Here is a 27,323-nt window from a genome sequence, read left to right as displayed (position 1 = left end):
TTGTAAAAGTATATTAAGAGCTCAGAAACTGCAGCTCTGAGGAGGAGTTGCGCCTCAAAGGCGGAGCTAGGTCCACCCAGGCGTTATGTTTTCCACAGCTGAGTGGTTGCCACGGGAGATTCAAGGATTGAGCATTATAACAAGCTTTACTGTTTCTTCAACTTGCTGCGATCCTTCATTTTTTTAAAATCCCCAAAAGTCTCGCTTACTGATAGTTTGACAGCCATGAAAATACAAACAGGTTTATTAAATGAAATTCCAAGAATATGGTTAAACTAAGAACAGAAAAGCAGTGAAATGAGTCAAAAGCGTGCGGTTTGCTTCAGTACGGTTTGAACTTCCTCTGTGCCCTCATCAGAGCGATTCGCTGTTTATCCTCCTCAAACTTCCTCCTCAGCTCAGCGATATCTGGGAACGGATTAAAGGAGAAACGGCTCAACAACTCCTCCACCTCAACGTGCTTCCTTAGTTCGGCGCCATTAAAATACGACAGACTCACGTTCTTTCTGCGTGTTCTTGTGCTGCCAGGTGTAGAAGTTCATCAGCTCCTTCCTCCTCTTCTTCCTCGCCTCCCTCTGCAGGGTCCTCTGGTTGGCGGCCTCGCTGTGGGGGCGGGCCTTGGCGCCCTTGTGACCTCTCGTGACCTTCACCCAGCCCTCCTCGTCCTCCTGCTGCTTCTCAGCCTCCTCCTTCTGCCGCTCTGCCTCCTGCGACAAAAACGAAGCGTCAGGTTTGAAGTCGCTCTGACGTCGATTGGAGGAGCTGAGCTGCTTTTTTTTTTTTTTTTTTTTTTTTTTTTTACCCCTCCAGGGGGTCTTTTTGTGGGCTCTAGAGTCCCTTTTCATGAAGTAGGCTGACAGGAAAGGGGGAAGGAGAGAGGGGAAGACATGCGGTAAACGTCGCCGGGTCCGGGAGTCGAACCCGCGACAGCCGCGTCGAGGACTTGAGGCCTCCAAATGTGGGTCGCGCTAACCCCTACGCCACCACGGCACGCCCCAGAGCTGAGCTGCTTTTACCTTTTCTTGCCGCTTGTCGTAGTCCTGCATGAACGAGTTGACCGTCTGCTGCAGTTTGTCGGGGTGGATGATGGACTTTGTGTACTGCTGGATCCATTCTGTCACGGGGGAGACGCGCCGATCAACATGCGAGTGTCACGTGTAACCAGAAATGCATCCCCACGTTTCACCACGGCAACAGTGAGCTGTTCTGGATGGGTAGTGTTAGATTTTTTCCCGCTCATATATCACTTTGACATTCTTCAATGCAGTTATGGTTTGCTGTGTTGCCTTTGTGGCTTGTGGGAAACTTTAAACAAAATTTCTTCTGGCTTTTGTTATTCTTCTAGCAACCTTTTCAAAAAAATCCACTTCCGCTACTACAAAATAAAACTCTCGTAGAGCTACAACCAACAGTTTTCTAGATATGTATCACGTGCAACTACGTTTACTATGAAAGCTAACAAATTTTAAACTACTTCTTTTTTCTATTTTCAGAATCTGAAACTCTACGCCGTACGTTCGCTCTGGGATCGTCTAGACTCGCTTGTGAACTTTCAGTGACTTCATTCACACAGTAATAAGTTGGCACAAATTCATCTACAAAACGATCAGTAGCAAAAAACCCTCCTTACCTTCGCTGACTCAATAATTCCAACATTTTGTTCTAATAAATTCATCACTATGACGGTTCAGAGGTCATTTGTCATTTCATTTTCTTGCACCCAAAGTTTGGAACTAGAAAAAAAACCCCACTAAAGCTCAGTAAGCTAACTTCAATATTGACCTCTATAAACTCAGTAAAAACCATGATCAATGTACCTGCTATTAAAAATGGTTTACTTATGTCTTCATGTTTAGTCAGTATGAAAACGGTTGAGATTCTATTTTTCTTTCTCTGTTTTGAGAAATTCTTCTGTTTTCTGCTGCATGATGAAAATGACAATTTGTTCTCAAACAGCTTACCTGCTTAAATAAAGGATAACTGAAGAAAATAGAAATAAAATTTGAGAACAAAATGAATCTATAAATGAGGAAAGTGAAGAAATATCTATGGCATAATTTAAAGCTGGCTGCTTTCAGAAGCCTGTTGTGGATATTACAGAAAAGCTCCTAAAATGACGATTTCTTGTTGCATTCCCAGTCAGAAACATTTCCGTTTTGGTTTCGCCCATCACATAAAACCTGTTGAAACTATTCAGCGTGTGTTTTGTAATGTGAAATGTGAAGGAAAGCTCACTCTGGACTCCAGTTTTCACTGGTTTCTGCTCTGTGCTGACCACCAAAGATTCATCATGCGGATGGGATTTAGCTGCCGTTATGCTGGAGGAGCTTTCAAACACCACGTAGCCCACTTTGAAACCCTGGAAGACACGAATGGAGACACAATGAACTCGGCTGCTCTTAATATCAGGAGGTAAAGAGATGGGAAAAACTCTCAGCACAGGCTGACCTGTTTGGCTGCTGGTCTGAAGATCTTGGGCAGTTTGGGTCCAGACTCCTGAGAGGAACCCGGGACATCCCTCAGCTCTACTGAAGCAACAACGCCAAACTTTGAGAATAAGTCTTGGGTGACACTCTAAAGAACAAAAAAAAGGGCGGGGAGGGGAAAATCTCAGCCTTTCTGGATATATGTAAAACACTCGGCCTGTTTTTGCTCCAGACTAAATGCTGGGAGCTGGAATGCCTCACCTGTGAGCAGTATGGAGGGATGTTGAGCACAAATAAAGTCCGATCCAGCGGCCTGCAGGAAGTCTTCTCTGCTCGGACTTTGTGCTCCTTCACGTACAGAGAATGTCGCGCTGCGCTGTCGGGGCTGAACTGTAAGGGCAGAACTGCAGAGAGACGGGAGGAGAACCCAAACATCAGCAACCGGAAGCACTTACTCCCATCAAACCGGTCCGTAAACACTGACTCAAACAACAAGACACGGATTGGTTAAAGAATGCATCTAAATACTGTCCTTCTGGACTCGATAAATGGGAATAAATTAATGATAGATACCCGCAAATCCTTCAGGAGTAACACACGCCTGTTTTGTAGCATGTTTCTTCTTAGACGGCGCCATGTTGTGTGACCTTTCAACCGGAAGCGCATCAACGTTCGCCTTGAACTGTTTTTTTTTTGTTTTTTTTTTAATTTGTTTAACTTATTGTTAAATATATTAGGTGTCGTTTGTGCAGATATACTCAAACATTAACAGCTATATTTTGTGACATTAAGACTCTCGTAAGTTTAATAGTAACAAATTTTATACCATTTCAAATCTTGTATATTTCCTTTAAATAGTGCCACATTTCTAGGGGAAATTTATTCAGAGTTGAGTACATGATGGTAACTCTTTGTTACCATTAACATTTTTTCCTTCACCTCTGCTGCTCTCTCACTAAAGCTCGTTTTGCTAACTTCCATATTGACCTTTATCTACTCAGATAAAGATTTTGCCCGAAGGCAAAATCTGGCCCTCAGTAGTTTTTAATGTGGCCCTCTAAACTCCAAATTACATCAGTAAGTCCCTCCAGTTTTTCACAAATCCACAGAAAATCAACAAATCCCCATATTTTTTCTGATTTCACCTACATTTTTTTTCCTCAAAATTGGCCAAAAACTGGGGTTAAGTGCCTGCTGCCTCAGCCTCAGTAGATGTCCAAAAAAAAGTCACATTTAACATCATGTATTAGCGCAAATATTGCAAAAATTCCGTACAAATATTTCTAAATTATCACAACAAACTCCGTGATTTTGATTGCCAAAAAACATAAACACAAAAACAACCACAAAGTCCTGGATGGACTGATCAGTGTGAAATTATGTTCAATATAATTTCATTTTAAGAAATGAACCGACTGCTGAAAGAGCTATTTATTGATATTTTTACCAATTTAATGGGTTTTATCAATATGTTCTAGAGCAACCGACCCTTTAAGAACATTCAGATTTTTGATGTGGCCTAAACTGAAAATGTGTTTGACACCGCTGCCCTTGTCAGATTCTCACTGCCAGGAAACTCCTTCTTTTATTGACTCTTGTTTGGCGGTGCTAATTGGAGATGATTAAAGTTTGAAGAAATGAGACATGCTGGTAATTTGAGTCCATTTTTCCTAACTGACTTCTTGTAAGAGGCATTTTTGGCTTGAAATCAGACGTATAAGCACATTTCTCTTATACCAACCACCTAGAGTGAGAAACAATGATAATCAGTTTAACACAAAACGTTGTTTCTTCAGTGTCATATTGTTCGTATCCCTCATTTTTACTTTGGACTTCCTGTTACACCATAAGAACTTTGTGATGGATTTCTTTCAATTTTTTAAAAGAAAGAAATCTGTTACTTTCCTGGATGAAGAATATGCTAAGTGGGGTTGCACAGTTGGAAGAACCGTCGAAATGCAGTAAGGAGTTCTTTTAGGATGTTTTTTTTACCTCACGGTTCTCTCTGGGCACTCCAGCTTCCTTCTTCAGTCCAAAAGCATGATTGCTGGGCTAATTGGGCTCTAAATTGTCCTGAGGTGTTGGTGTGATTTCTGTGGGTTAGATATATATTTCTGATATAACAAAACTTATAAATGGGGGGGGAGGGGGGGGGGGGGGGGGGGGGGGGGGGGGGTCAAATAGCACTCCTCAATGTTGTAAGTTGTTAAAACCATGGATGTGGTACGATGACATCACATAATTCAGCTTTTGTTGCTTTATGCTTCATGTGTCAAACTCGAGGCCCGGGGGCCAAATTTGGCCCTCCGTAGCTTTTTATGTGGCCCATCTAGACTCCAAATTACATCAATAAGTTCCTCCACTTTCATCTGAAATTTTCTTTTTTTTTTTTTTCAGGTATTACTGCAATTTTTTTTCTCAAAAATGGCCAGAAGCATTTTAAGTGACTGCTGCTGCCCTTTTTGTAAAGTCGCAGTCTGCGATCGATACGCCGATTAATAAAAAGTCACATCTAAGGCCATACAATATCATTAAAAAAATCCTTACAAATATTTCTGAATTAACACCACAAAATCTGTGATTTTGATTAAAAATAAGAAACAAAAACAATTCTGGATGGACTGAAAAGCTGTTCAATTATTTCATTTTAAGGAACACTTATTGAAGGCTGAAACCAACAGATATTTATTGATATTTTAACAGTTTAATGGGTTTAGAGGGCACAGAAACACTTGTATTTCCTGCGGAGGATGAGAAGAGCACACCTGCCCCCGCCCATCCTCAAGACGTTCTACAGAAGCACCATAGAGAGCATTCTGACCAGCTGCCTCTCTGTGTGGTGTGGAAGCTGCAGCGCCTCCGACTGGAAGAACGTGAGGAGAGTGGTGCGGACAGTAGAGCGGATCATCGGGGCCCCCCTTCCCTCCATTCAGGACATTTCATCCCAGCGCTGCGTGTCCCGAGGCCGAAACATCGTCAGTGACCCCTCACACCCCCACCATGGACTGTTCTCCCTGCTGCCCTCTGGAAAGAGGTTCCGCAGCATCCGGTGCAGGTCCACCAGGTTCCGAAACAGCTTTTTCCCACTTGCCATCAGACTGCTGAACTCTTAACTGGACTGCACTCAAAATCTGGTCTCCACTTTATACCTTGCACATGTACAGAGCTAAATAACTTCTATTTTACTGTCAGTCCTGCACTTTATATTTTATATTTATATTCATATTCTATACTGTATTTTATTTTATTCTGGAGTAACCTCACAACATTGGAAGCTCAAAACACTGTCCTGAGCCGTATGCAACGAAATTTCGTTCTGTATACACCCTGTGCATGCAAAATGACAATAAAGTCAGTCTAAGTTCTATCAATAAATTCTGGCACAACCGGCCCTTTAAGAACATTGCGACTTTTAATACGGCCCAAAATGAAAATGAGTTTGATTCATGTGTGTTTGAGGACATTTGTGGGAAGTGTTCCTGGCACACTGCATACATCTTTGTGGCATCTGGTTAAAGGTGTAAAGACATTAAAAATCATAAGTGCACAGTGTTAGAATATTACTACTCAACTGTAACCTCTTTCCATGTTTTTAGAAGATTTTCATGCTTTTTTTTGTGATCAAATCAACAGAGAAAAAAAAAAGAAGTTACCCTTCAGACTAGATCTACAAAGCTAAATATTTAATGGAAACATTTCACAAACGGATACAACCCCAACTGACAGAGCAACCTAAAAGTAATTTACAGTCGTTTGATAAACAGAACGTAACGTGTACTACCACAAATTATGTTTAATTCTGTTCCAAAACCTAAACAGGCATGACAAAAACTCGTTACAAACAGCACTGAATTCCACACAAACTGGAAATCCAATGGAAACATGGTACTGGTTACTTCCTGCTTCCGCGTTACATGTAGCAATTATATTTTTACAAGCAGAACTGTTAGATGGATTCAATAGGTCCCAAAGTGGGGAGGGAGAGGGACTGCTAAAGAAACCAGAAATATCCTGTAATGGATAGATCCAACTGTGATCTATCAGATCTAATAACTGTGTTTAGTTATTAGATCCGTCCTAATAACTAAACACACCCAGTATGCGTGCGTTTCTTTAAATGGTGTTGATTCTTTAAAATAACTTCGGTTAGCAATTATTCTCTTTTGGAAACTGCAGGTTACTGCAGAGTAAAAGAAAAATAATAATAAATCGATTTCATAAAAGAACGCAGCCCACACTCCCTCTTTATGCAGACTCACTATATTGAAGCTTCTTCATCTGGTCCAGGTAACATCTGACTGCACAAAACCAAAAACAGAAGAAGATGCAGATCATCCGTTTATTCCCCCCTTGTTCCGAGTACTCAATGAAATGAAATGTGTAAAAACCAGTTTCATCAGAGACTGCGGGCTGCCTGTATCTTGCTGCTTCTATATCTTGATGCGGAAGGCGGTGGTCTGTGAGCTGGGGGCCTCGGTGGTGGAGGTGGACTGTGTGGTGGACTTGAACAGAGCTTTGAGAATGGTCTGGGGGTCCACTTCGGCCGTGGGCTGAGAGGAGGCGCGCTGGCCGCTGGGACGGGACAGAGAGGGAGGCAGGCCGTCTTTCTTCGTGCCGCCGCCGCTGCTGCTGCCAGCGCCTGGGGTGTCGCTGAGTCTCCTGTAGGACAAAAAAAGAAAGAAAACAGACCAGTCTCTTTGTCTTCGTCCGCCTGCACAGCTATTTACATCGACTTGTTGATTGTTTTCAGCTGGAGCACCACATTCACATTTAATTCTAGAGAAAACTTAGGAACTAGTTTATGAATTTTGTGATACACAACAGTTTCCCAAATTTTAAATCTGAATGGTTTGGCTTGTCTTTTGATTTCGCTTCATTTACTCGGACACCCTGAAATAAAAATGAATGGCTGTGTTAAGAAGCCCTTAGTTGGTTGAGCAAATAATCTCTAGGAAGATCGCAAATGTAAAAATAAGCAATAAATCACATTATAAGTTAATACGAGCTCAATAATGATTTATTGTTTTTCTGTTTTCTCTTCTTCTACCAACAACTGGATGAAAAGAGTCTTCAATCTGGTCCATTAGTTTAACTAGCCTCTTTGTGGTTTACAGATAATTCATAATTTATTTTATTTGTTGTTGTTTTTATTTATTTAGATATTTAAAACGCCTTCCAATTCCGGTGTTAAAAGTTGATTAGAATTTAAAGTTTATTGATCTTTGAAATAGTGTTTATGCATTATTATGCCATTGCCATTATATTACTTGAAAATGTTCCTCAAAACAACAATATCATTTATTGCAATAACTTCTGGGGCAATTTATCGTCCAGCAAAGTTTGTTGGTGCGACAGACCTAATCGTCCTTCCATTTCAAGGTTATACATCACTTTAAGAGGACCTCAAAGACTAATGTTAACTTCAGATAAAATGGACCTCATGAAAACATTAAACTATTGACTGAATGCAGAAGAAGATGAGTTCTAGTAAAGTGGATGACTCACAGTAGGATCGGCTGATCGGAGGTGATGACGGTTCCTTGAATATGAAGGTTGCACTTCATGGGTTGGCCTGGCAGAGGACAACAAACAAGCAATACTCAACCAAAATATCCCGGCTGCAGTAGTTCTAGAACCAATGGGTTTCAGAACCCGTGGCGTTTCTATTACACTCACCATCCAAGCAGCGAGTGTTGTACCTCCTGTATGCGCTGACGGCGTCCTCTTTACGGACAAACACCACCTCGGCCACGCCCACCTTTACCAGGCGCGCTCGCTTCAAAGCGCCGCACACGCAGAACAGTTCCTTTTTTTGGACAAACAAGCAGCAGAGCCGCGTTCCGATTTAGACACTGAGCACGTTAAAGGACAACAAACAGAAGAGAGTGAAGTGAAAAACAAACAGAGGGATGGACTCACCATTATGTCCTCCTCGCTAACCCGCGGATGAAGGTTGCTCACCGTTATTTTAGTCCCCTCCAACGGGCTGAATGCAGGCTAAAAAGACAGAGAAAACTGTTTACAACTTACCTACTCCCCAAGTTTACCGCATTACAGTCATGCGGTTTTGCGACCATAACAGAGTTGTAGAGAGAGAGAAAGAGTTTTATCAAACTGCAAGTTGAATTAAGAATCGCAGCACCGTCCTTCCTCCCTCTGTTGCTGTTTGTACACAAAATAAGCGGCAGCCACCACTCTCAAAAGACAACACTGTTAAAGAACTACAATAAGTAAGCAGGATGTCCATTAAACACTGGACTGCAAAGGCTTGTGAAGAAAAAGAAAATTCTATTAAGATTAAAATCTGCATGTGCAGCACTCAAGGAATGATTTCACTGCAACAAGATATTTAATCAATCGGGATAATTCAATAACTTTTGAATAAATGTCCAGGGGTTTTTTCTTCCTCATCCATGGATATTAAAACAATAAGTTATATGGGACGCTTCTTAGGGAGATGTAAAATAAAAACCGCCTCTGTTACCATGGTAATATAGCTAGACCACTTTGTTACAGAGGAAACAGATTTTTCACTCAAAGTTGTGGCCAACTCTCAAAAAAATATATAAATAAATAAAAAATTGGCCTCAAAAATTGTTTTTTTTCTTTTAATGTTTGTTGCAACTTAGTCATTATACATATATTTTTATCCCCCAAAGGAAACTTAAATCAGACACCATATTGGTAAAGTGAAGACAAGTCAGAGGAGGATGACGATGTGGACGCCAGCTGCAGCTGGTACCTGTGGAGGAGTTGGTGCTGCCGTGCTGGTCTCCGCTGCGCTCTGCTGCAGAGTCCTGGACACGGGCTGCAACGCTGCAGCAGAGGAACGAGCGGCCGCCGTGCTGGTGTTGGGCCGGGTGGGGGCCACGGGGACTGGGGGCCGCGGGGCCGTGTAGGCATCATTTTTAACCACCTTAGTGATCGGGGCAGTTATGGAGAACATGGACCCTGCAGTGCCAGTCTGTATGAAGAGGTTTTTATGATTATTGTTTCTGTGGGGACCAGGTGAAATATCAAAACGCTTCATCGAAAAGTTTAAGGAACTGTAAGACCGTCTCACCCGGGACTGCAGCATGCTGTTGGCGGTCGTTATCTTTATTTGTTTGCTGGCGATGCTGTCGAGGGCACTTACGGCAGGCTGAGAGGAACAGATTTATTCATTGAGCAGCACATTTTACAGCCGTAACCAACGCTGAAGATAAATAATATCTTGTATTATTGAAAATGAAAACAGATGTACCTGCGTCATCGCACGGATTCCCCCCAAGGTCCCAGCTGGACGTTGCTGAAAAGCGAGTCGGTAATCGTTAAAAGAGCTTGATCGTGCACTTTTAGGATTCGTCAAAACAAGAAAGAAAAAAAAAAACTTTCTGCACCCTCACCTGGATGGTCTTAGTTATTTTTAGAGGAGGCTCCGCAGCTGTTTGCGTCTGTGTTCCTCCGATGCTCCTCTTGAGGCTCAGCCTGTCGCGGGCGTCCATTACTCGAACGCTATTGCTCAACTGCGGTGTCGTGCTGACTTGGGGAATCAGTCCTTGTATGGTAGTTGTGAACTGCCTGGCGTTTGCGAGGTTGTTGCCGGTTTGGATTTGGATCTGAGGTACGGCGGTCTTGCTTTGCAGCTGTTGCGTGATCGCCGCCTTTAGTGTGGTCTGCGCAAAGGAGCCGAACTGACTCTGGCTCTGCCCCTGCTTGCGCGAGTTGATCATCTGCCGGGCGTCCTGCACGCCTCCCGCCGCTGCACCTCCCCTGCCGCGGATTTTGAACCGAGCGTCTTTCTGGACCAGCTTCTCTCTGGCGTCCTTCACTTGAAAACCTGGGCGGAGATGGAAATCTTAAATCTTCAGCTGTTCGCCTCGCTGTTTAGACTTGGAGGCATAACCCCTTGGATAACCCCTTACCTGTTCCTGTTCCTCCTCCTCCTCCTCCTCCTCCTCCTCCTCCTCCTAGGCGTTGCCTTGCATCGTTCTGCCCGATTTTTTGCCTGGCGTCAAAGTTTTTTCCATCTCCCGTCCCAAGGCGTCCGAACACAGGCCTAATGGACACAAACATTATGTAAATCCAACAGAAAAACTATCAGCCAGACAGAAAAACAAAGAGACCCACTGACTGACAAAGGGGTGGTTGGGACAACATAATAATCAGAAATAAAGAAAAGAAAACTAAACCATGTGGGATAGATGGAATTGACATCGACTCACTGATTGGCAACAGAATTGCGATTATATATTTTCCTGGTTTTTTGCAGTCTTGACTTTACATATTTTTAAAAAAACAGACAAAAAGACAAATAAAAAAAAGGTCTGGATCAACTCATAAAGCACACTTAAGTTCATAAGTTGTGATTTTATTCACGTGGTCAATCACATAAAGAATAAAATCTGGAAATGCAAATATTGCTCTACACCAATCGCTTATCCAGACAGGAAAAAATACTTTTAATTCAAGATTTTTTTCCGGACCTTATCACGCCACTAAAGTTTTAGATTTTCTTATCAAAATTTGTCACTTTAATTTAATTGCTCTCGTCCAAATAGATGCTCTCTACTTTGTTTCTGTAGGAAGTGTGATTGTTGAATGCATGTACATTTCTAAAACTGCAAAAATAAAAAGTTTTTAAAAAAAGTATTTTTGAAATATAGTGTAATTTTATTGTACTTAAGTTTACCTTCTAAAACAGCGCTAGAAACGTACATTCAGATTGCTCGTCTTCTGTAATGTTTGGATGTAATTTAAGTTTGATCTTTTTTAAATTAACAGTGTACAGTGGTTACGTTGTAGAAAGCGACTAATGTTGATATAGCTCGTATACAAACAGAGCAGAACCTGCAGGAGCCACATTTCTTCAAGTGGTAGAATAATCACAATTCGACGTAAAGAATAAATATTAGCAGAGCTAACCGAAAGGAGAGAAGATAAAAGCAGAACGCGACGTACACGTGACGCAATAATGCGCTAGTGGGCTTTTATTGCACTCACCAATAGATTTAGGCGTTACACGTTGGATTACGTCGTGTTTTCTCAAACTTAAACGCTTAATTTATAAAGGCCTCCTGCTAGCGGTTGCTACTTAGCTTAGCGTTTAGCACACCGTAGTTGCCACACGTAACAGCTAGCGAACTGCAGCTTTACTTTAACGGTATTCTTTCACATTTGCACCAAAAAGCTTCACAAATCCTTCATTAATAGAATTTAAAGTTCAACTGCATTTCACGTACCGATTAGGTGGAGGTTTTTGGTTAATACGGCGCCGCCGTATAACTTCATCCAAAGAGACGTCAGCCATTTTCTCATACACGAATACCTCTGAGCGTGCGCGTCACAGAAGCTTTTGACAATCTTTATGGACACCGCTTTAGACCAAAAAGGACGAAAATGAGTCTCCGTGGACAGAATAAATTCTTGTTTAGACTTGGCAGTTTTACTCCTTTTACCATCATGGACTTTAACATTAAGGACACCGTACCTTGAATTGTTAAAATTGACCGTTTAACTATTTCATAATCTGTTACTAGTTACTCTCGGCGACATCCAAAAGAATTCGGATTACCCATAAGGCTTTGCGCCCCTTTTTTGATAAATATATACGTTTTTTTAGGCAAATAGATTGTTTTATGTTTATCAGAGTACATTGTTTTTAAATAATATTACTTCGCCTATTGTAAAATATTCGTGCAAACATAGTTGCTGTCCAGTCGGTCGCCTTCATTCCGTACCCTGACTGAGAACGCCATGGCAAGATGTCTAGAGCTGCTAATCGACAATCCATTAGTTATGCCTTAAACTGATGAGTAAGGAAAATAACGATGCGGGGTGACGCCCGTATCCTCGTTCACAATACGAGAGGAATTTTTGAAAGGGCAAAGGTCTGCCTGTTTAGGTGACTCGCCTACTTTGCGAGATGCCTTGCGGGACCAGGACCTTCCCCGACCCCAAATGCATGTGAAAAACAAAACATTGAGAAGGAAATCTTACAGATTTTATGGATATATTAATCATGGCAACTCTTATAGCTCATTTTGCTAGAACGATAAGTCCGATAATACAGCTGGGCATCACGACCCAGAAGCCATACCAGTAGCTGTCAGCTGTTGTTAGACATTTCAAATAATCTATAAGTTTGATGACAAATTTAGTTCTCTGATTTCAAAGGGGGAAATGAACACATAAAAGCTATAGAACAATATGACTGTATTTTTTACATTAATTTTGTAATAACTATAAAAGGATTTGCATTTTTTAGTTATATAATTTAAATGGAAAAACCCCACAAATTATTCAAACAGTCCGTCTTACTTTCCCCTGGGTTAATTGCAGGACAAAACGCGCCACACCAGCCTCAGGGGGGGAAAAAACCCCAACTCCCAGAATGCATTTGAGCACAGCTGGTTGGGGCCAGCGCTTGCTTGTCGTCCTCGCTGCTCTGCGTCGATGTCGAGAGGAGAAACAATGGCTGCAGCTCTCTCCCGCGCCCTCAAACTGCCTGGTGAGATGTGCGACAGTTATTCCTCCTTATTTCATAGAGTGACAGAGAAAAAGAGAGAGAAAGCGACAGGTCGCTAATGGTAACGCTATGAACGGTTTGGTGTATTCTCCCATGATTATAGGCACGACGAATGTTTGGTTCATTCACTGGTTTTGTGGAGCGTAACCTGGTCTGTATCATCACATTTTTGTGAATAATGACGATGCTACATATGGCGGAAACCAGTTTATTTATCAGTCCTACATTTAGCTGACGGCGAGCTAATGTAAGCTAATGTTTACCCGGCGAAAAACCTGCTGCTACGTGCAGAAATAGAAAATAAGGGCAGCGGATGAAGAAGATGATATTTTACAAATGGTGTGCTACCAAAAAAAAAAAAAAAAAATATATATATATATATATATATATATATATATATATATATATATATATATATATATATATACACATATATATATATATATATATACACATATATGTGTGTGTGTGTGTTAATATATGTAATTAACATTTATTCAATATATATAATTTTATTGTTTTTATTATTATTGTGGTATGGCTCTATGCTTAAGATAGTTTCACACCATGTTTAGCTTTTTCATCATCATAAATAAAGTATTTAAAGTCAAATATAGACGCGTGAAAAATAAACAAATATGCCAATAATGCTAAAAATGAACAGAATTTGCACGATGAGGGTGGTGACAGACTACTTGGAGGCACATTCCTGCAATTTGGAAAAAAACAGAGTTTCTACACTTGAAGGTGCGGATTCCAAACATTCCTTCTCCACTACCAGTAAGGTAGTGGTTATATATATATGTATAGAGAGAGAGATATATATATTATTTATTTATGTTTTTACGAATAAAATAAAATTCATTTTGAGTCTTCCTTTGCTTTCCTAAATAAAAGCCAACTCCAGAAGCCACCTAGTAAGTAAACAATTGAATATGTGTTTAACTTGGTCTCAGTATGAATTTCTTTGTTTGTTGAAAAACAAAGTAACCTCTGAAGCCTTCAAAGGTTTGCTAGTGAACAAACATCATGAAGGCCAAGCAACAACACAGACAGGAGGTTGTGGAGACGTTTAAGGCAAGAGTTGGTTATAAAAAAAACCCCAAACTTTGATCAATTCTCAATGCAATAGCCAATCAATTATACAAAAAAGTGAAATGGATGATCGCTGACCTACTAAGAACATCTGCTAGCATTATACGAGTGGCCATGGTAACCCTGAAGAGCGTGCTTCCTTGGTTTTATGAGTACTCTGTGTTGTCATAGCAACAAGTCCAGTTTTGTTCTTGTTCCTGCAGGGAAGAAGGGCTCAGAGCTCGGGGAGTACGACCCTCTCACCCAGGCAGACAGCGACGACGAGAGCGAAGAGGATGACCTCGTGCTCAACTACCCCAGAAACGGCCTGGGCAGGGACGGCTGCCTGGCCCCGGGCTCCTCCAAGCTGCGCAATGGGAGGTTGGGAAGGCTCGTCGGCGCCACTGACGGGGCGCGGGACGAGGAGGAGGAGGAAGAAGAAGACGACGACCAGTGGACGGACCAAGTTTCCGGCAAGCCCAGAAGGAGCCGAGACGACCTGAAGGGCGGCCAGTACTGGAGCCGCAGGGAGCTGGGGACCGGGGAGGACCGAGGAGGAGGAACCGGGCCGTCTGGGGCCGCCGGGCTGGGCTCTCACAGCTCTGAGGCAGAGGAGAAGAGGAAGAGAGCGAAAAATGTGGTCCGGAGCGCGTTTTTCCTGGTGCCTCTTGCTTGTGCCATGTTGATTGTGCTGCTGTGTGCGTTCCTGGTTCCCTGCCAGAAGGCAGAGCTGGAGAAGAAGCTGCGGTGGGAACGAGCGCTGGGAGACGCAGGAGGTATAGATGACTCAGAAATCTGTAGTTTACAGTCAAACATACACAAACACTTATTAGCAGGTCGGCATATCAGGGCGAAATAAACACCTAAAGTGGCACTTAAGACTTACTGAGGAGTCCTGCTGTCTAGACAGCCAGGTCTCCTTTTTATATTTAGTCACTTGTGATTATACAGCACAGTTTGTGTTTCTCTGCATCCCGACACTTCAAATGCTTCAAATAAAATAAAACCAGCTTCAGCTAAAGCATCTGGTGGATTTAGCAGGAGTAGGCTAACATTTCTCCTTGGATGCTGTTCAGGCGTCACTCCGCCCGCGCTGGCTTTATGGGACGTTGACGGTGATTCGGTGGAGGACGTGCTTTTGGGTGTTACTGAATGGACCAACGGCACGCATGCAACGCAAAGGAGCAAAGGTAAGCTCTGTGAAACGTATGTTTTGGGTTTGTTTCATTTCCCCCCCTCTAAGAGGATTTGATTGTTCCAGTTTACAGCGCGGTGGCCGTCTGCGCCGCCAGCGGCCGGCTGCTGTGGAGGGAAGTCCTGAACGAGCCTGTCATGTACCTCCAGTGCGGTCTGCAGCTGAGCACGCAACCTTCGCCTGTTTGCCTCATTATCGGAAAGTCCAACCTCATGGCGGTCAACGGCTCCACAGGTTAGGATCGCCTTCATGAAGCAATCACCTAAGAAAAAAAGTTATTTTTGTATTTCGTCATTTTCTGAATCCCATCAAATTCCATTGTTTAACTTGGATGTAAGATTTTCAGAGTTTGGTGGGCACACTTCTCCTAATCTTGCTAATGCGCTAACAGTGCAGCTACTTTTTAGCTTAGCGCTGTAGTGTTTTTGCTAACTTTGAAAACGGACTTGGCATCCCCTAATTTATATTTTCCATATAAATTCTAAAACTGTAATTTACTTGGCTGCTTTGTAAACTTTCAGTTTAATAAACTTCGACATCTGTGTTGAAGTTTTGGTTTAAACTTAACTGTTTATATCCGTGTTTTTATTTTGAAGTCATTTTCTCTCCTCACGTTTTCCATCCGCCCCACATAACTTTATTTAAAATAAAAAAATACGCAGTCGAGAACAAGATATAAATGTAAATGCCAGATGAATTATAGAACATGTAAATAAATTTTATGCTCGGTGGTTGTAATCTCTGGAGGAAGACATAATTTGACTTTAGCATTTAAAATTTAATTGAAGGACTCAGCAGACAATTGAAGATAAGAAAATCTGGAAATGATTATTTAATTACTGAGATCTATAATATAGAATAAATAATAGATATTTGTTATTTAATAACTTGAAATAGTGCTCAAGCTCCTAATAGGTGATCAAAGATGTGTTTTTTTTTTCTATCTCTCTTTAGGGAGGAAGTTGTGGTCAGTCGCCCTTAGAAACATTGAATCCCAGGCAGTGTTGCTTCCTGACATCCAGGGCGACTCCGTCCCAGATCTGCTTCTAGCTACTCTACCTGCTGATGAGGTAAAGACATGGCAACTGTTTGACTTTTTCACATTCAGCCTTTATTTAATTTAAAAATGAGTGTAACTGTAAAAGATTTTTTCCTATTTCTTCCTGTCATTTTCCCCCCGATTCTTATATATCGTGTAGCTAAAGGAGCCTGGATCCCGAGGGTTTGTTTCGACTCATTTCTGTATTAACGTGCGTTTTTAATATTCATTTTCAGACTTTGGATTTATCGCTGACTTTGATCTCCGGACAGACGGGAAAGAAAATTGGAAATCCCGTCCCCTTCAACCTTAAAGGTCAAGGAAAGCTCATTGGTCCGTTGCTGCATGAGACCCAGAAAGGAGCGTACTACATCCTGTTTGGACTGGGTGAGGCAGAGCGAGGCCGGACTCTCAACCACAGCTAAACCGATTGATTCCCACTTTCATAATCAAAGCCGCTTGTTTGTGATTCATGTCTCCAGGTAACGTCCAGGCCATCTCGTTGCAAGACATCTACGTTCGTGCGTTGGACAAAATGCCCGAAACGCGTTTTGTTTTGAGGAAGGATATGAGCTGGGAGAACATGAAGAACGCCACTTCCTCCTCCTTTATCTCCATTTACAGGTACGACCTTCAGCTATTGCTTCTCCTGGAAGGAATGTGGAAGAACTCTTAAGGTTTTAAGATAAACTCTCCGAAAAGAGAAAGGAAAAAATGTGAGTGCATTTACATATTGAGAGGGAAACAAAATATTTGAGAAACATGACGTGTGATATTTGGTGACACGGGAGTCTTGTATTTACGACGGCCTATTTTGGCCATCGTAGATAGAAAAAACAAAAAGGAGTGAATCGCAGAAATGTTGAGATTAATCTTAGATTTTCTAGAGAAAAAAATCGGGAAATTTCTGAGCTTCAAAAGTCTAAAATTGTCAACTATTTAAACTCAGAAATTTCCAAGTTTTTTTTCTAGAAAATCTCTGAGATTAATCTCAAAATTTCAGTCTATTTCTGCTTAAATTACCCTTTTTGCTATCTACAATGGCCTTAATGCACCATAATCCATGTTCAAGATAATGGAGTGATCTTCCTTTTTGACGAGTCCCTTTTCTTCTTTTTAGTGGATCAGAGCGTGTGGAGTTCCTGCTGCCCCTAGTGGCCGGTTTTGGGAACAACCGCAACAGTCTGGACGCAGTCTCCAACCTGAACTCGACCAGAAGCGACTGGGTGTTGTTCTACGGAGCCAGCACGCTGTCCGTGCTGAGACAGCGCGACTTGCACAAGCAGTGGACTTTCAGCAACGCTTCGATTCACAGGTCCCACAGCTCCGAGTGTCTGAGCAGCGTAAAAATGATGAAACCTTTCAGCTTCTGTCAATGCAAATTATTGTGAAGTTATTGAATCGTAATCAATGTGCTGAATAGCTTCAGTATGAATGTAATAAGAGAGAGAAAAAAAAATGTTTCCCCACAGCGAGCCAGCTTTGGGTCACTTCAACGGCGATGGAGTCCTGGACCTTTTTGTTCAGCATTCGGCAAACGGCATCATGACGGTAAATATCTGCTTATCTGACTCTTCTTTTTCGTGCAAACACGCTTCGACGCGGACCCACAGTTTTCCCGCCCTGCTCCTCGTCCGCTAGGCGCTGATCCTCAGCGGGGCGAGCGGGACGCCCCTCTGGAAGGCTGAGTTTGTGTGCCCTCGTCTCGTTTTGGAAGCGTCCGCCGTATCGACCTCGACCGGCCAATCAGTCTTCCTGTTCTGGGCCAGCGAGCCGATCAGAGCGCAGAGGAACGCTCCCAGGACGACGGTGAGTCTCTACGGCCGAGGCCGAGCATCTGCCGGAGGAATAATAAAAACGGTGCGCTCGACTTGTGCCGAACTGTGTCCAGATGGCGCCGGGCGTGGCCGCAGCGGAGCCGCTCATCAGGAAGCTCTTCCTGCTGCATCCCGCGCATCCTGCAGCGCTGCTGCAGCTCAGCAGCACCACGGACACAGCGGTCACATCTGCAGGTGAGACAAAGTGAGGTAGTTCACCATTTCACTTCATTTGTAGGCCGAAGTTTTAAAATGAAATCATTTACAAATTTGTAGAAGTATTCATGTTCCAGCTAAAATCTTTTTTTTGCCACATTATAGCAGCAGTCAGCAAGATTTACAGCCCAAGGAGGCGTTTTCATCCTCAGTCTAACTACATAAAACTGACTTAGAGCTGCAAATATTACATAACCTTTCCAAAAAAAAGAAAAGACATTTTACGTATTTTGATAAATATCCACTGCATTTTTTTAAAGAATAACTATTTTGCTCCTATTTTTAGGTTTTAAACGTTTTCTAAAAAGTTTCATGTTCTTAAACACAGTTTCCATCCTAATAACAAATTAGATAAATAAAAATGACTGGTATTTTTAGTGTCATTCTATTGTAGAAATGACAATTGTTCTGGGTAAAATGTCTAAAACCTGCATTTGTTTTTTGTATATTTCTAAAACTGTTTTATCATTTATTAGTCAAAGATTTTAAGAACCATTAAAAACCACTTGTGGCTCCGGAGCCACAGTTTGCAGACCCCTGCACTATAGTAATAGACCTCAATGTATTTTATTGGGATTTTATGTAATGGACCAACACAAAGTAGAACATAATTGTGAAATGGATGTTTACTTAAAAAAAAAAAAAAGTCTTAAAAGTGCGGCATGCACCTTTGATTTGATTCCTTTAAAATCCATTGCAAGTTAAGTAATTACCAAGTAGAGTCAGTCTGTCTGTGTACACAAATGCTGTGTGTGCTTATAAAATTAATATTGCACGTCACATTAAACACACCAACCTCCACTGGAGTACATGGTGGTGGCTGCATCATGCTGTGGGAAAACTTAAACCTGTTAGAGGCTGTAAAACACTTGAGACAACAATCCCAATTAAACAATCAGAGCTGAACATTTGGTGTATTTAAACCACCTCTGTTTGAATAAAACACTTAACCAAGTTAGAACGGTCCAGTCAAAGTTCAGATCTGACGAAAATTGACAAGACTTGGACAAAACTGCTTTTCAAAAAAAGGCCTTCAATCCAATTTAACCGAGTTTTGCTTCACAATTCACACTCATGTCTACTTTTGTTGGCTGAGAACGTGAAACCAGTCGAAATTGTTTAGTAGAAACTTGAGGGGAAAAATGTTTCCAGTTTGCGAGATCCATCACTCTCTCTGACAGTGAGCTACCTGGAGTATCTGAAAGACGCCACCTACATCACCGTGTCCGCCCGGCCCACGACCGGCTCGGAGTCCAGCGCTCAGATAGTGGAGAGCACCAGCCTCAGAGCCGCCATCAAGACGGGACAAATCGTCCAGCTGGGCGAAACCCAGAAAACCGAGGCAGCCGGGAAAGTCGCCGCGCACGAGGTGAACGCGTTTTTCAGGCGCCTCTCCTTCAAACCTCAGGTAACTTTGCTGTAATAATATTTTTGTTTTTTTTAACATGTTCATCTATAAAGTGATAACTGAATGCTTTTTGTGTGTGTGTGTGTGTGTGTAGTGATATAGAGGTGGAACGTCATGAGTCGTCAGCACTTCTTCTGCACTAAAGGGTCACAATGCATTGAAAGCCGTTTACATTCTGTTAGCACCAATAAGAAGTTCTACGTTACTGTGAATCTTTCTTTTCTGTGTAAAATGTTTCTTTATGTTGATTTGTTTTGTTCTTAATGTCTGAATTAACTTATTTTCCTCTTAGTGTTCATTTAACTGAAGCAGAGCAACTCTATTCTGTAGTTAAAACTTGATATTTTTGCTGCCAGAACATTTGAATGCATTGACATTCTGTATATAGATCTTCCATATTTACTGTTCATGTCTACCAATAACTTGTTGTCATGCAGCTTCTATCATTTACCTTCTCCTCAACACCGAGTTTTACTATTGGGAGTCTGTAAATATTTATGAATGGATATTATTTATTTTCTTTTATCTATCTTCTAAGGATTGTACAATTGAGCGATGTTTTATTACATGCTGGAATAAGCTGGGGGTTTTACACAACGCAACTGGAAGTCAACCCTACCTGCACGCACAGTTGAGCTACTTGTTTGTACGCATAATGGAGGATGCATTTACCCTGTTATATGGAAGCCCAAAGGGGACAAAAATGCCTGACTCTCCGGTGACTGATAAAGTACTTGTTGTATGGGCGTTGCTAAGGTGTTATTAGCAACAAACATCAAATTCTGTATGCTTGGAAATGGCACACTGAATTAAAGTGGTACTGAAATTTACTTGTGGCTAATTTTGAGATTTTTTTTTATTTTTTTTTTGAATAGAGAAAGACATGGACTTCTGGAAATGGATACGGGAAATCATAGGGAAAGAAACTGAATATCTGGAGAGGACAAGCAGAACAAAAAGCTGTTAGCAGCTGGAAGAGGCTTATAGCAGGAAGTCAAATTTATTACAAAGTTGTTTTTGGACATGCAAAACTATGTTTAAACTGCTATTTGTTTTTTGTGAATATTTAAGAGAGAAATTCTGTTTGTTTTTTTAAGATTTATAGGGGTGAAAAGTCTTGTACAAAGTTGCTGAATGCCAGATGTAAAACCCAGTAGTAGTAAAAAGTTTCTCTCATGTAGGAGTATTGTTATCTTACAACATGAATGGAGTTGAAATAAAATGTAAACATCAAATAAATTACGAAGGAAGAGTAAAATGTATTGGGGGAAAGAACGACTCACTTAGGCAAAGACAGAAAATAACACAAGAACAAGGAAGCTTGAGTCCATTAAAGTCTCTTTTTACTATTAATTGTTTGGCTGTTTAACCAAAAATTGTGCTCCAGTAACGTTAGCGTCACTTCTAAATATTCCTCACGTAAAAGTGAAATTTACGGTGCAGTAAAAACTATTCTTAAAAGCTGCTACAGTTACGGCTCGCTTAAACCACATACTTTGTTAAACAGGAGGGTGCAGTTCTTACCTATCGACGCCAGATGGAGGTGTTGCAAAGCGAAATCTGCAGAATGATATTTCCAGCCCGTCTTTTCCGCATTGCTGCCGCATCACCTGTCAAAAAAGCTGTGAACATGGCCTCGGCTGTCCTCGGTCGCCTGCTCAGGCTGTCAGCTGTCAGAAACGGCCCCCTCTCACCGCCGAGCCCCTCCACCGTGCCGGGGCGGACCGTGACGCCGAGCCGGACGGCCGTGTGCACGTCAAGCGGCGCCCTTCTGCCCAAACCCAAGAAGGTGAGAGCAGCGTTTGTTGTTGAGAACATGGCGTGCCATAAAAGAAAGAAGCCCGGTTATGAAATTAACACAGCAGGAAGAGAGAGAGAGAGAGAGAGAGTCAACTGTGAATCCTTGAAGGGAGGAATGAGTCTGTAATGAGGTCTGTCTCACAGCTGCCGCTTAAACTAATGAGAGTGTTTTTATGGTGGGGTCGTGTGGCAGACCCCCTTCGGCCTTATCCGGATCGCTCTGGTAGTGGTTCCCTTCTTGTATGTGGGGACTCAGATCAGCAAGAGCTTTGCGGCGCTGCTGGAGGAGCACGACATATTCGTCCCGGAGGACGACGACGACGATGACTGATCAGGTAACTCTGGGTTCCTCTCTGCTCACGTTCAGTCCGATGTGAAGATCCTGAGTTGACCTCTTATGTCTCATTTTCTCTGCAGATGATTGATGTTTTTAGCGCTACCAAGTGTCAGTGAACACCAACGTAGAGAAATGCCTTCCTGGAGGTCCTGTTGCCGTCACCCTAAATCACCTCCGCCTGCACTCGTTTCAGGGATTTTGCTCCTATTTGACATGCACAGACTGCCGCTACATTTTCCTATCGTACTGTATTTGCATGCACTACAAGAGTCTTAATAAAAAGAAAACTCTAGCAAAACTCAATTGGTTTGAGTGCAGTTACCTTCTGGAAATGAGAACCAAGATGGGTCATTGACCGGATGAGAGCGACCTACAGAGACATGTGGCGTCCAAACATTTTAGCCCAAAGGCAAAAGTAAGGTCTAATCATTCTTGGGACATTGCCACTCTTTAGTAATGTCAATTACTGACATGTTCAAAATTAATTTGTTAGTAAGACCGTGTTAACAGAACTGTGCTTGTATCCCAATGTCACTATTCAACCATTTCCAACTACGTAGATCTTAAAACCACAACCAACTCCTCTGATTAGTAGATTCTTTATGAACTCCAGCTGTTGTACTTCACCCCCAATGTAATTTTCAAGTTAATGGTAAACTGAATCAAACATTTTAACTCCAGGTAGTTCCACTGGTTTTCTAATTAACGTACTGACAACCTTTTCAATAAAACTATTTCTGTTGATGGTTTGGATCCACCAAGTCCCAGAAGCACTTCCAAGGTCCTGAGTCGGGTCGTACTTGGAATCGTCTCCATATCCATTTCCTCTAACGTTAGGCCTGCCCAATCGTTGGTCTTCATTCAAGTGCCAGTTTTTAAGCTGGCACTTGAATGAATGTTTAACGTTTGCCTTTTCAGAGGATAAAAAAAAAAAAGTTGGCCATTTTAGAGCAATGCCACTTTCAAAACGCAAGTTTGTACTCAAACTAGTAGTGAGTTATCAACCAAGAAGCCCCTGCTCCGAAACCCAACAGGTACTCAATTGAATAATCAAAATATCAATTATTTTTACCCTTCTCAATAATCAATGGGAAAATCTTAGCTGCCCTTAAATCAGGGCAACTCTTGTTTCTCTTCAACTTGCTAATAGACACCTATACAAGTATTATGCACTAGCGGTGCACCGATTGCAGTTTTCTGGTCCTTAACCGATTTTTAAAAAGCTCATTTTGCCTGATGGCAATTTTTCACAAATTTTCAAACCTCTGGGAAGGAGGAAGAGCTCGGTTTCTCCTGCAAGTATCAGCTGATCACACAAAATTAAGGAAATGGGGCCAATTTATTGGTGCACCCCTAGTACGCACAGATTTGATCACAAGAGCAAAACAACACTCGCGTTTTAATTTAACTGGATCTTATATGATTCATCGAGACTGAAACAAAACAGGTGGAAGCATGTGAGAGTTAAAGTGTGTATTTACAATAAAGGGGACCATCTTTCACACTGGAAACGAGCAAAGATGGGTCAGAGGGTCTGCTACACAGTTCAAGGGTCGTGTCCTTTGTAGAATTTGGACAGGAAGTCTGTCGCTCGAGGCTCTTCGTTCTCGTGGAAATAACGCATCACGTGGGTCTTCTGCTTCCAGATGTGGATGGTTTCTTGCAGTTCCATTTTACCCTGCGGTGTGAATGAGAGAGTGTTCAATGGGACGAACATCTACACCGACTCAGACGTCACCAATATCAACGTTCGAGTCGAGACTGCCTACTAGCAGCATGTTGGGTTGGTGGAGTGTCACATTTACCTTAATGACCAGCATGTCGATCACGCGGGGGTCCGTGACGTGCTTGTTTCTGTCAAACATCTCCCGCACTTTGTCTCTGCCCTGGCGAGTCGTGATGTCCAGCTGAAACAGTGACACTGCAGACACACAGAGTCAGCTTTATTAAAAGGAAATGACCGCTGCAACAAGTGGAAACGTCAGGATACTGTAATCAACAAAGTTTAGAATCAAAGTCATTCCTAATTAAAAAAAAAAGAGTTTTTAAAGAGACAGAGGCCAATTTTCAAGGCATTAAATCAGGAAGTCAAATTTTTTAAGTCATATAAACAACTTAATGTAACATGTATTTAATAATGCTATAAAATGGCACTATGTGCCTGGAGAGTATATAATACTAGTATATAATACTGCCCCTTTACGTCTTGCTATAGGCTCCAACAAGTTTTTTGCTGACAAAAATAATCTCCACAGTATGATGCTGCCACCATGTCTCATCATGGGGATGGTGTGTAACAGGTGACGACAAGTCTTCTGCCACACAGAGTTTAGCATGTTTGCTTTGTTCTCTACGTAGCATTTTTTTTGTGTGTGTGTGCAAATTTCAGTGTTGTATAGTAACGAAGTAAAAACACTTCACTACTTTACTTAAGTATATTTTGGAGTACTTCATACTTTCCTCGAGTATGAAAATTTTTGATAACTTTCACTTTTACTTCACTATATTTCAGAACTTAATTGCGTACTTTTACTCCGATACATTTTCAATGTGTGGTTTAGTTGGTACAAAAAAGCGAGAGAGAGAAACGCACGTGTTTTGTCCCCACCTACTGATTAGCAAGTAGCAAGTAGGCTACCGAACAAAGTCGGTAGCCTACTTGCCTGGGCTTGTTCATCACCACCAATAGGATACACCTGTTTCGCTTCTCCCATTAAACACAAAGCAAGTCTGGCAATCAGCAGCAGCCACATGGAGGAGGAGACGGAGACCACAACGACTGCAACTACGTCGGACACGGCTCCAGGGGAACCACCAGCTGGTGATGAGAGCCCATGGCCTTATTTAAACACAATATACTCTTTCGTGGGTGTTAAAGATTCGTCGTACCGCATGCAGTTTATGTTATTCCTGCCCAAAGATGTGGAAATTCTATCTTACAAAAACTCCCCGTCCAACTTGAAGAAACACATCGAGGTAACTTCTTATGAAATGGTTATAATCCTCCTGTGTCAGTAACTATAGCTTGGTCACTAGGCACTACTGTATTGTGAAACGTTGACCATAAATGAACTTTGTTTGGCATTGTTTCATTTCCATACGTGGTGTATTTAGCTTAGGCCTAATGTTGACTGTAGCAGGCTACCTAGACTCCTCTGTTCAAGGGGGGACAGAAGCCATAGCGATAGCAATTTAGACTAAATTTAACGAATATAGGAAAGGCATGCAAGTTCAAAACCAGGTTTACAGATGCCAATAAGCTGCATTTCCCTCCCAATTCTTTTTTTCTTTTGCATAATGACCAGTTGTGTGCACCACCTACTGACTGTAGCATTGACTGATTCACTGATTTGTGAAGTAGAGTAATCGTAACAGCTCTTTTTCTTCATGTTGGCCGCATTTTCTGTACTATTTATTTTTCTCATTTTCAGCACTGACCTTACTTGAAGGGAAAACTTAAGGCTTACAAAAACTTTGTATTTTCTGTCCTGGAGGGTATACTAAGAAGCTGGTTCAGTTGTAAAGCAGGTTAAGTTAACCTTGTGCTATAGGTAAAGCACCTAATTTTCTTAACTAAATGATGCCTGCAGGTATATCTATTAGCAGGTTTAACTTTGCCTGCACTTGGTTGGGTACATTATTTTAAGTGTATTTGACAAGTTTACCAAAATATAAAAAATGTCATTCAAACTGCATTTGCTTTGTTTTACTTTTTACTTGTACTTTTCATTACATTACTTGAGTACATCCATTTTTACAGTAATTTCCATACTTAAGTACAAGAAGTTTCAGATACTTTAAGACTTTAACTCAAGTAACATTTCAGTCAGTGACTTGGACTTTTACCAAAGTCGTATTTTGGAGAGGTACTTATACTTTTACTTGACTCTGAGATTTCAGTACTTTATACAACACTGGCAAATTTCCACTTGGCATTCCTGTTCTACTTTCTATTGTTTTAACAGTATGATATACCTGTAAGTAGTGGCATGCAGCTCTTGTTTATTCAGATTTAAATGAGATACTGCCAACACGTCTCCAAAGCTTTAGAAAACACCGCGTCCTGAAATTCTGGCGTTCTGGTTTAGGTCCAGTTAACCTCGACAATAATCTAAAAGCTCCACAGAGGCACGACCTTGACGCTACCGCCGCCGTTTCAACACCCGGCTTCCAGCCTCCACGACGGGGCCCACGTACCTGTATTAGGCACCTCACGGTACCAGGCCCGGTACAGCTCCCGAACTCTGCGCTTCGCCTCGTCCAAGTCCCGACTAAGAATGGGTTTCACCACTTTGGCAGCACCAGCTGCTGTTCGAGCCGCAGCCGTGGACGCCATGACAGCTGCTGAAGTTAAAGGCGCTTCCGCTCTCATAGGTTGAAGAAAAGAGCGCAGCTGCCCTCTAGTGGTCAGACAGACTCAATACAAGACACGGCTTGTTTGACTGTCGAGATGAATTGGAAAACAGAAGACGAAAAAAGGTCATTTTAGTTATGAAACTCTCCAATACTGAATAAATAATTTGTGTTTTTTAAAACAAATGACTACTTAGATAATCAAAAGGTTCACGGAAAAAACATGTATTCCCTGCATAATTTGTTACAAGAGGATTATTATCGAAAAATGGTAATGGATCATAGCAGGAAGTACTGAAAGACTTTTGTTATTCAGTAGTATCGTAAAAAAAAAAAAAAAAAAGTTAATTGAATGTCAGGTTAGCTTTGGCTCCAGTTTTACTGTTATAAAACGACAAAATACCAATGTTAATGCTGATATATTATGTATCCCTATTTTGATGAGACTAAAGTAGACATGTTTGACGATAATACAGTCTATTTGGCAAAAACCAAGCACAAATTTAGTGCAAAGACATGGAGGTGGAGAGGTGATGGTTAGGACTTATTCGCAGCCCGGGATCTTAAGTCATCTGCAAAATCCTCCACTAACCTTTTCTAAAGTCAACCGTAAGCCCATCTGTCCAACAGATGACGCTTTTCACAAATGTAAAATCTACAATATAAAAGTTGACAAAGGAATCCATGACAAAGGAAGTTGTGATGGCCTGGTCAAAGTCTGGATGTTCAAGTTCCGGTGAAGTGCTGTGGTAGGACTTAAAAACAGAGAAAACTGGACAAAAACTACAGAAAAAGCTACTACAAGCTATTGCTACGATTTGTGGTTCATAGAGTGAACTTTTAACAGTTTTGCCATTTTTGATTTTGTTCGATAAATAATGACAATGGAATTTGTTGCGTTTGTACGTTTACTTGGAGAAGCATTCCCACAGCATGACGCTTCCACGTTTCAACCTGAAGTCAGTGTGTTTTAGGGTCATGTTTTATTTAGGCTCATCAGGATGAAGAAGGCTGAACGCAACGACACAAAACACTTTAGATTTTTATTTGCAAAAATACCAAAAAAAAAAAAAGTATAATTTTTTCTTTCACTTCACAATTTTGCAGTACTTTTTGTGCTAGTCCATACCATAAAATCCCAAGGAAATAAA

At 41.6% G+C, this 27,323-nt stretch overlaps 5 protein-coding genes, 1 long non-coding RNA gene and 1 other non-coding gene across 7 annotated transcripts; 4 read left to right on the top strand and 3 right to left on the bottom strand.

The window, feature by feature from the left end:
* Positions 1-150: 150 nt before the first annotated feature.
* Positions 151-3,083, bottom strand: rrp7a (ribosomal RNA processing 7 homolog A). Its single transcript, XM_032588470.1, has 7 exons — positions 3,000-3,083; positions 2,688-2,830; positions 2,449-2,574; positions 2,236-2,359; positions 1,017-1,114; positions 500-707; positions 151-408 (listed from the first exon to the last, which is right to left on the bottom strand). The coding sequence occupies exons 1-7, from the start codon at positions 3,061-3,063 to the stop codon at positions 323-325; spliced, it is 849 nt and encodes a 282-aa protein (XP_032444361.1). The 5' UTR covers positions 3,064-3,083; the 3' UTR covers positions 151-322.
* Positions 1,111-1,690, top strand: LOC116736162 (uncharacterized). Its single transcript, XR_004342498.1, has 2 exons — positions 1,111-1,214; positions 1,494-1,690. It is a non-coding gene; the product is annotated as an uncharacterized LOC116736162 (long non-coding RNA).
* A 3,623-nt stretch (positions 3,084-6,706) lies between the features above and the next one.
* poldip3 (polymerase (DNA-directed), delta interacting protein 3) lies at positions 6,707-11,781 on the bottom strand. Its single transcript, XM_032588469.1, has 10 exons — positions 11,648-11,781; positions 10,331-10,464; positions 9,812-10,245; positions 9,670-9,714; positions 9,490-9,567; positions 9,169-9,390; positions 8,346-8,423; positions 8,103-8,232; positions 7,932-7,998; positions 6,707-7,085 (listed from the first exon to the last, which is right to left on the bottom strand). The coding sequence occupies exons 1-10, from the start codon at positions 11,713-11,715 to the stop codon at positions 6,857-6,859; spliced, it is 1,485 nt and encodes a 494-aa protein (XP_032444360.1). The 5' UTR covers positions 11,716-11,781; the 3' UTR covers positions 6,707-6,856.
* Positions 11,782-12,203: 422 nt separating this feature from the next.
* LOC116736317 (U12 minor spliceosomal RNA) lies at positions 12,204-12,357 on the top strand. The gene has a single exon (XR_004342527.1). It is a non-coding gene; the product is annotated as a U12 minor spliceosomal RNA (small nuclear RNA).
* Positions 12,358-12,759: 402 nt separating this feature from the next.
* fam234b (family with sequence similarity 234 member B) lies at positions 12,760-20,512 on the top strand. The gene is made up of 13 exons (XM_032588467.1): positions 12,760-12,915; positions 14,232-14,783; positions 15,084-15,197; positions 15,269-15,436; positions 16,157-16,272; positions 16,478-16,628; positions 16,724-16,865; positions 17,362-17,556; positions 17,714-17,792; positions 17,883-18,050; positions 18,133-18,253; positions 19,456-19,682; positions 19,777-20,512. Exons 1-13 carry the CDS (start codon positions 12,861-12,863, stop codon positions 19,777-19,779), a joined length of 2,091 nt encoding a protein of 696 aa, XP_032444358.1. The 5' UTR covers positions 12,760-12,860; the 3' UTR covers positions 19,780-20,512.
* Positions 20,513-21,248: 736 nt separating this feature from the next.
* On the top strand, positions 21,249-22,122 carry smdt1a (single-pass membrane protein with aspartate-rich tail 1a). Its single transcript, XM_032588472.1, has 3 exons — positions 21,249-21,471; positions 21,676-21,817; positions 21,900-22,122. Exons 1-2 carry the CDS (start codon positions 21,250-21,252, stop codon positions 21,811-21,813), a joined length of 360 nt encoding a protein of 119 aa, XP_032444363.1. The 5' UTR covers position 21,249; the 3' UTR covers positions 21,814-21,817; positions 21,900-22,122.
* Positions 22,123-23,201: 1,079 nt separating this feature from the next.
* On the bottom strand, positions 23,202-26,208 carry ndufa6 (NADH:ubiquinone oxidoreductase subunit A6). Its single transcript, XM_032588471.1, has 3 exons — positions 26,017-26,208; positions 23,625-23,740; positions 23,202-23,497 (listed from the first exon to the last, which is right to left on the bottom strand). Exons 1-3 carry the CDS (start codon positions 26,189-26,191, stop codon positions 23,366-23,368), a joined length of 423 nt encoding a protein of 140 aa, XP_032444362.1. The 5' UTR covers positions 26,192-26,208; the 3' UTR covers positions 23,202-23,365.
* Positions 26,209-27,323: the final 1,115 nt, after the last annotated feature.

Source organism: Xiphophorus hellerii, chromosome 16 (genome assembly GCF_003331165.1).
Source record: "Xiphophorus hellerii strain 12219 chromosome 16, Xiphophorus_hellerii-4.1, whole genome shotgun sequence".
Classification (NCBI taxonomy): Eukaryota; Metazoa; Chordata; class Actinopteri; order Cyprinodontiformes; family Poeciliidae; genus Xiphophorus; species Xiphophorus hellerii.
This window is presented reverse-complemented; position numbering and strand designations above follow the sequence as displayed.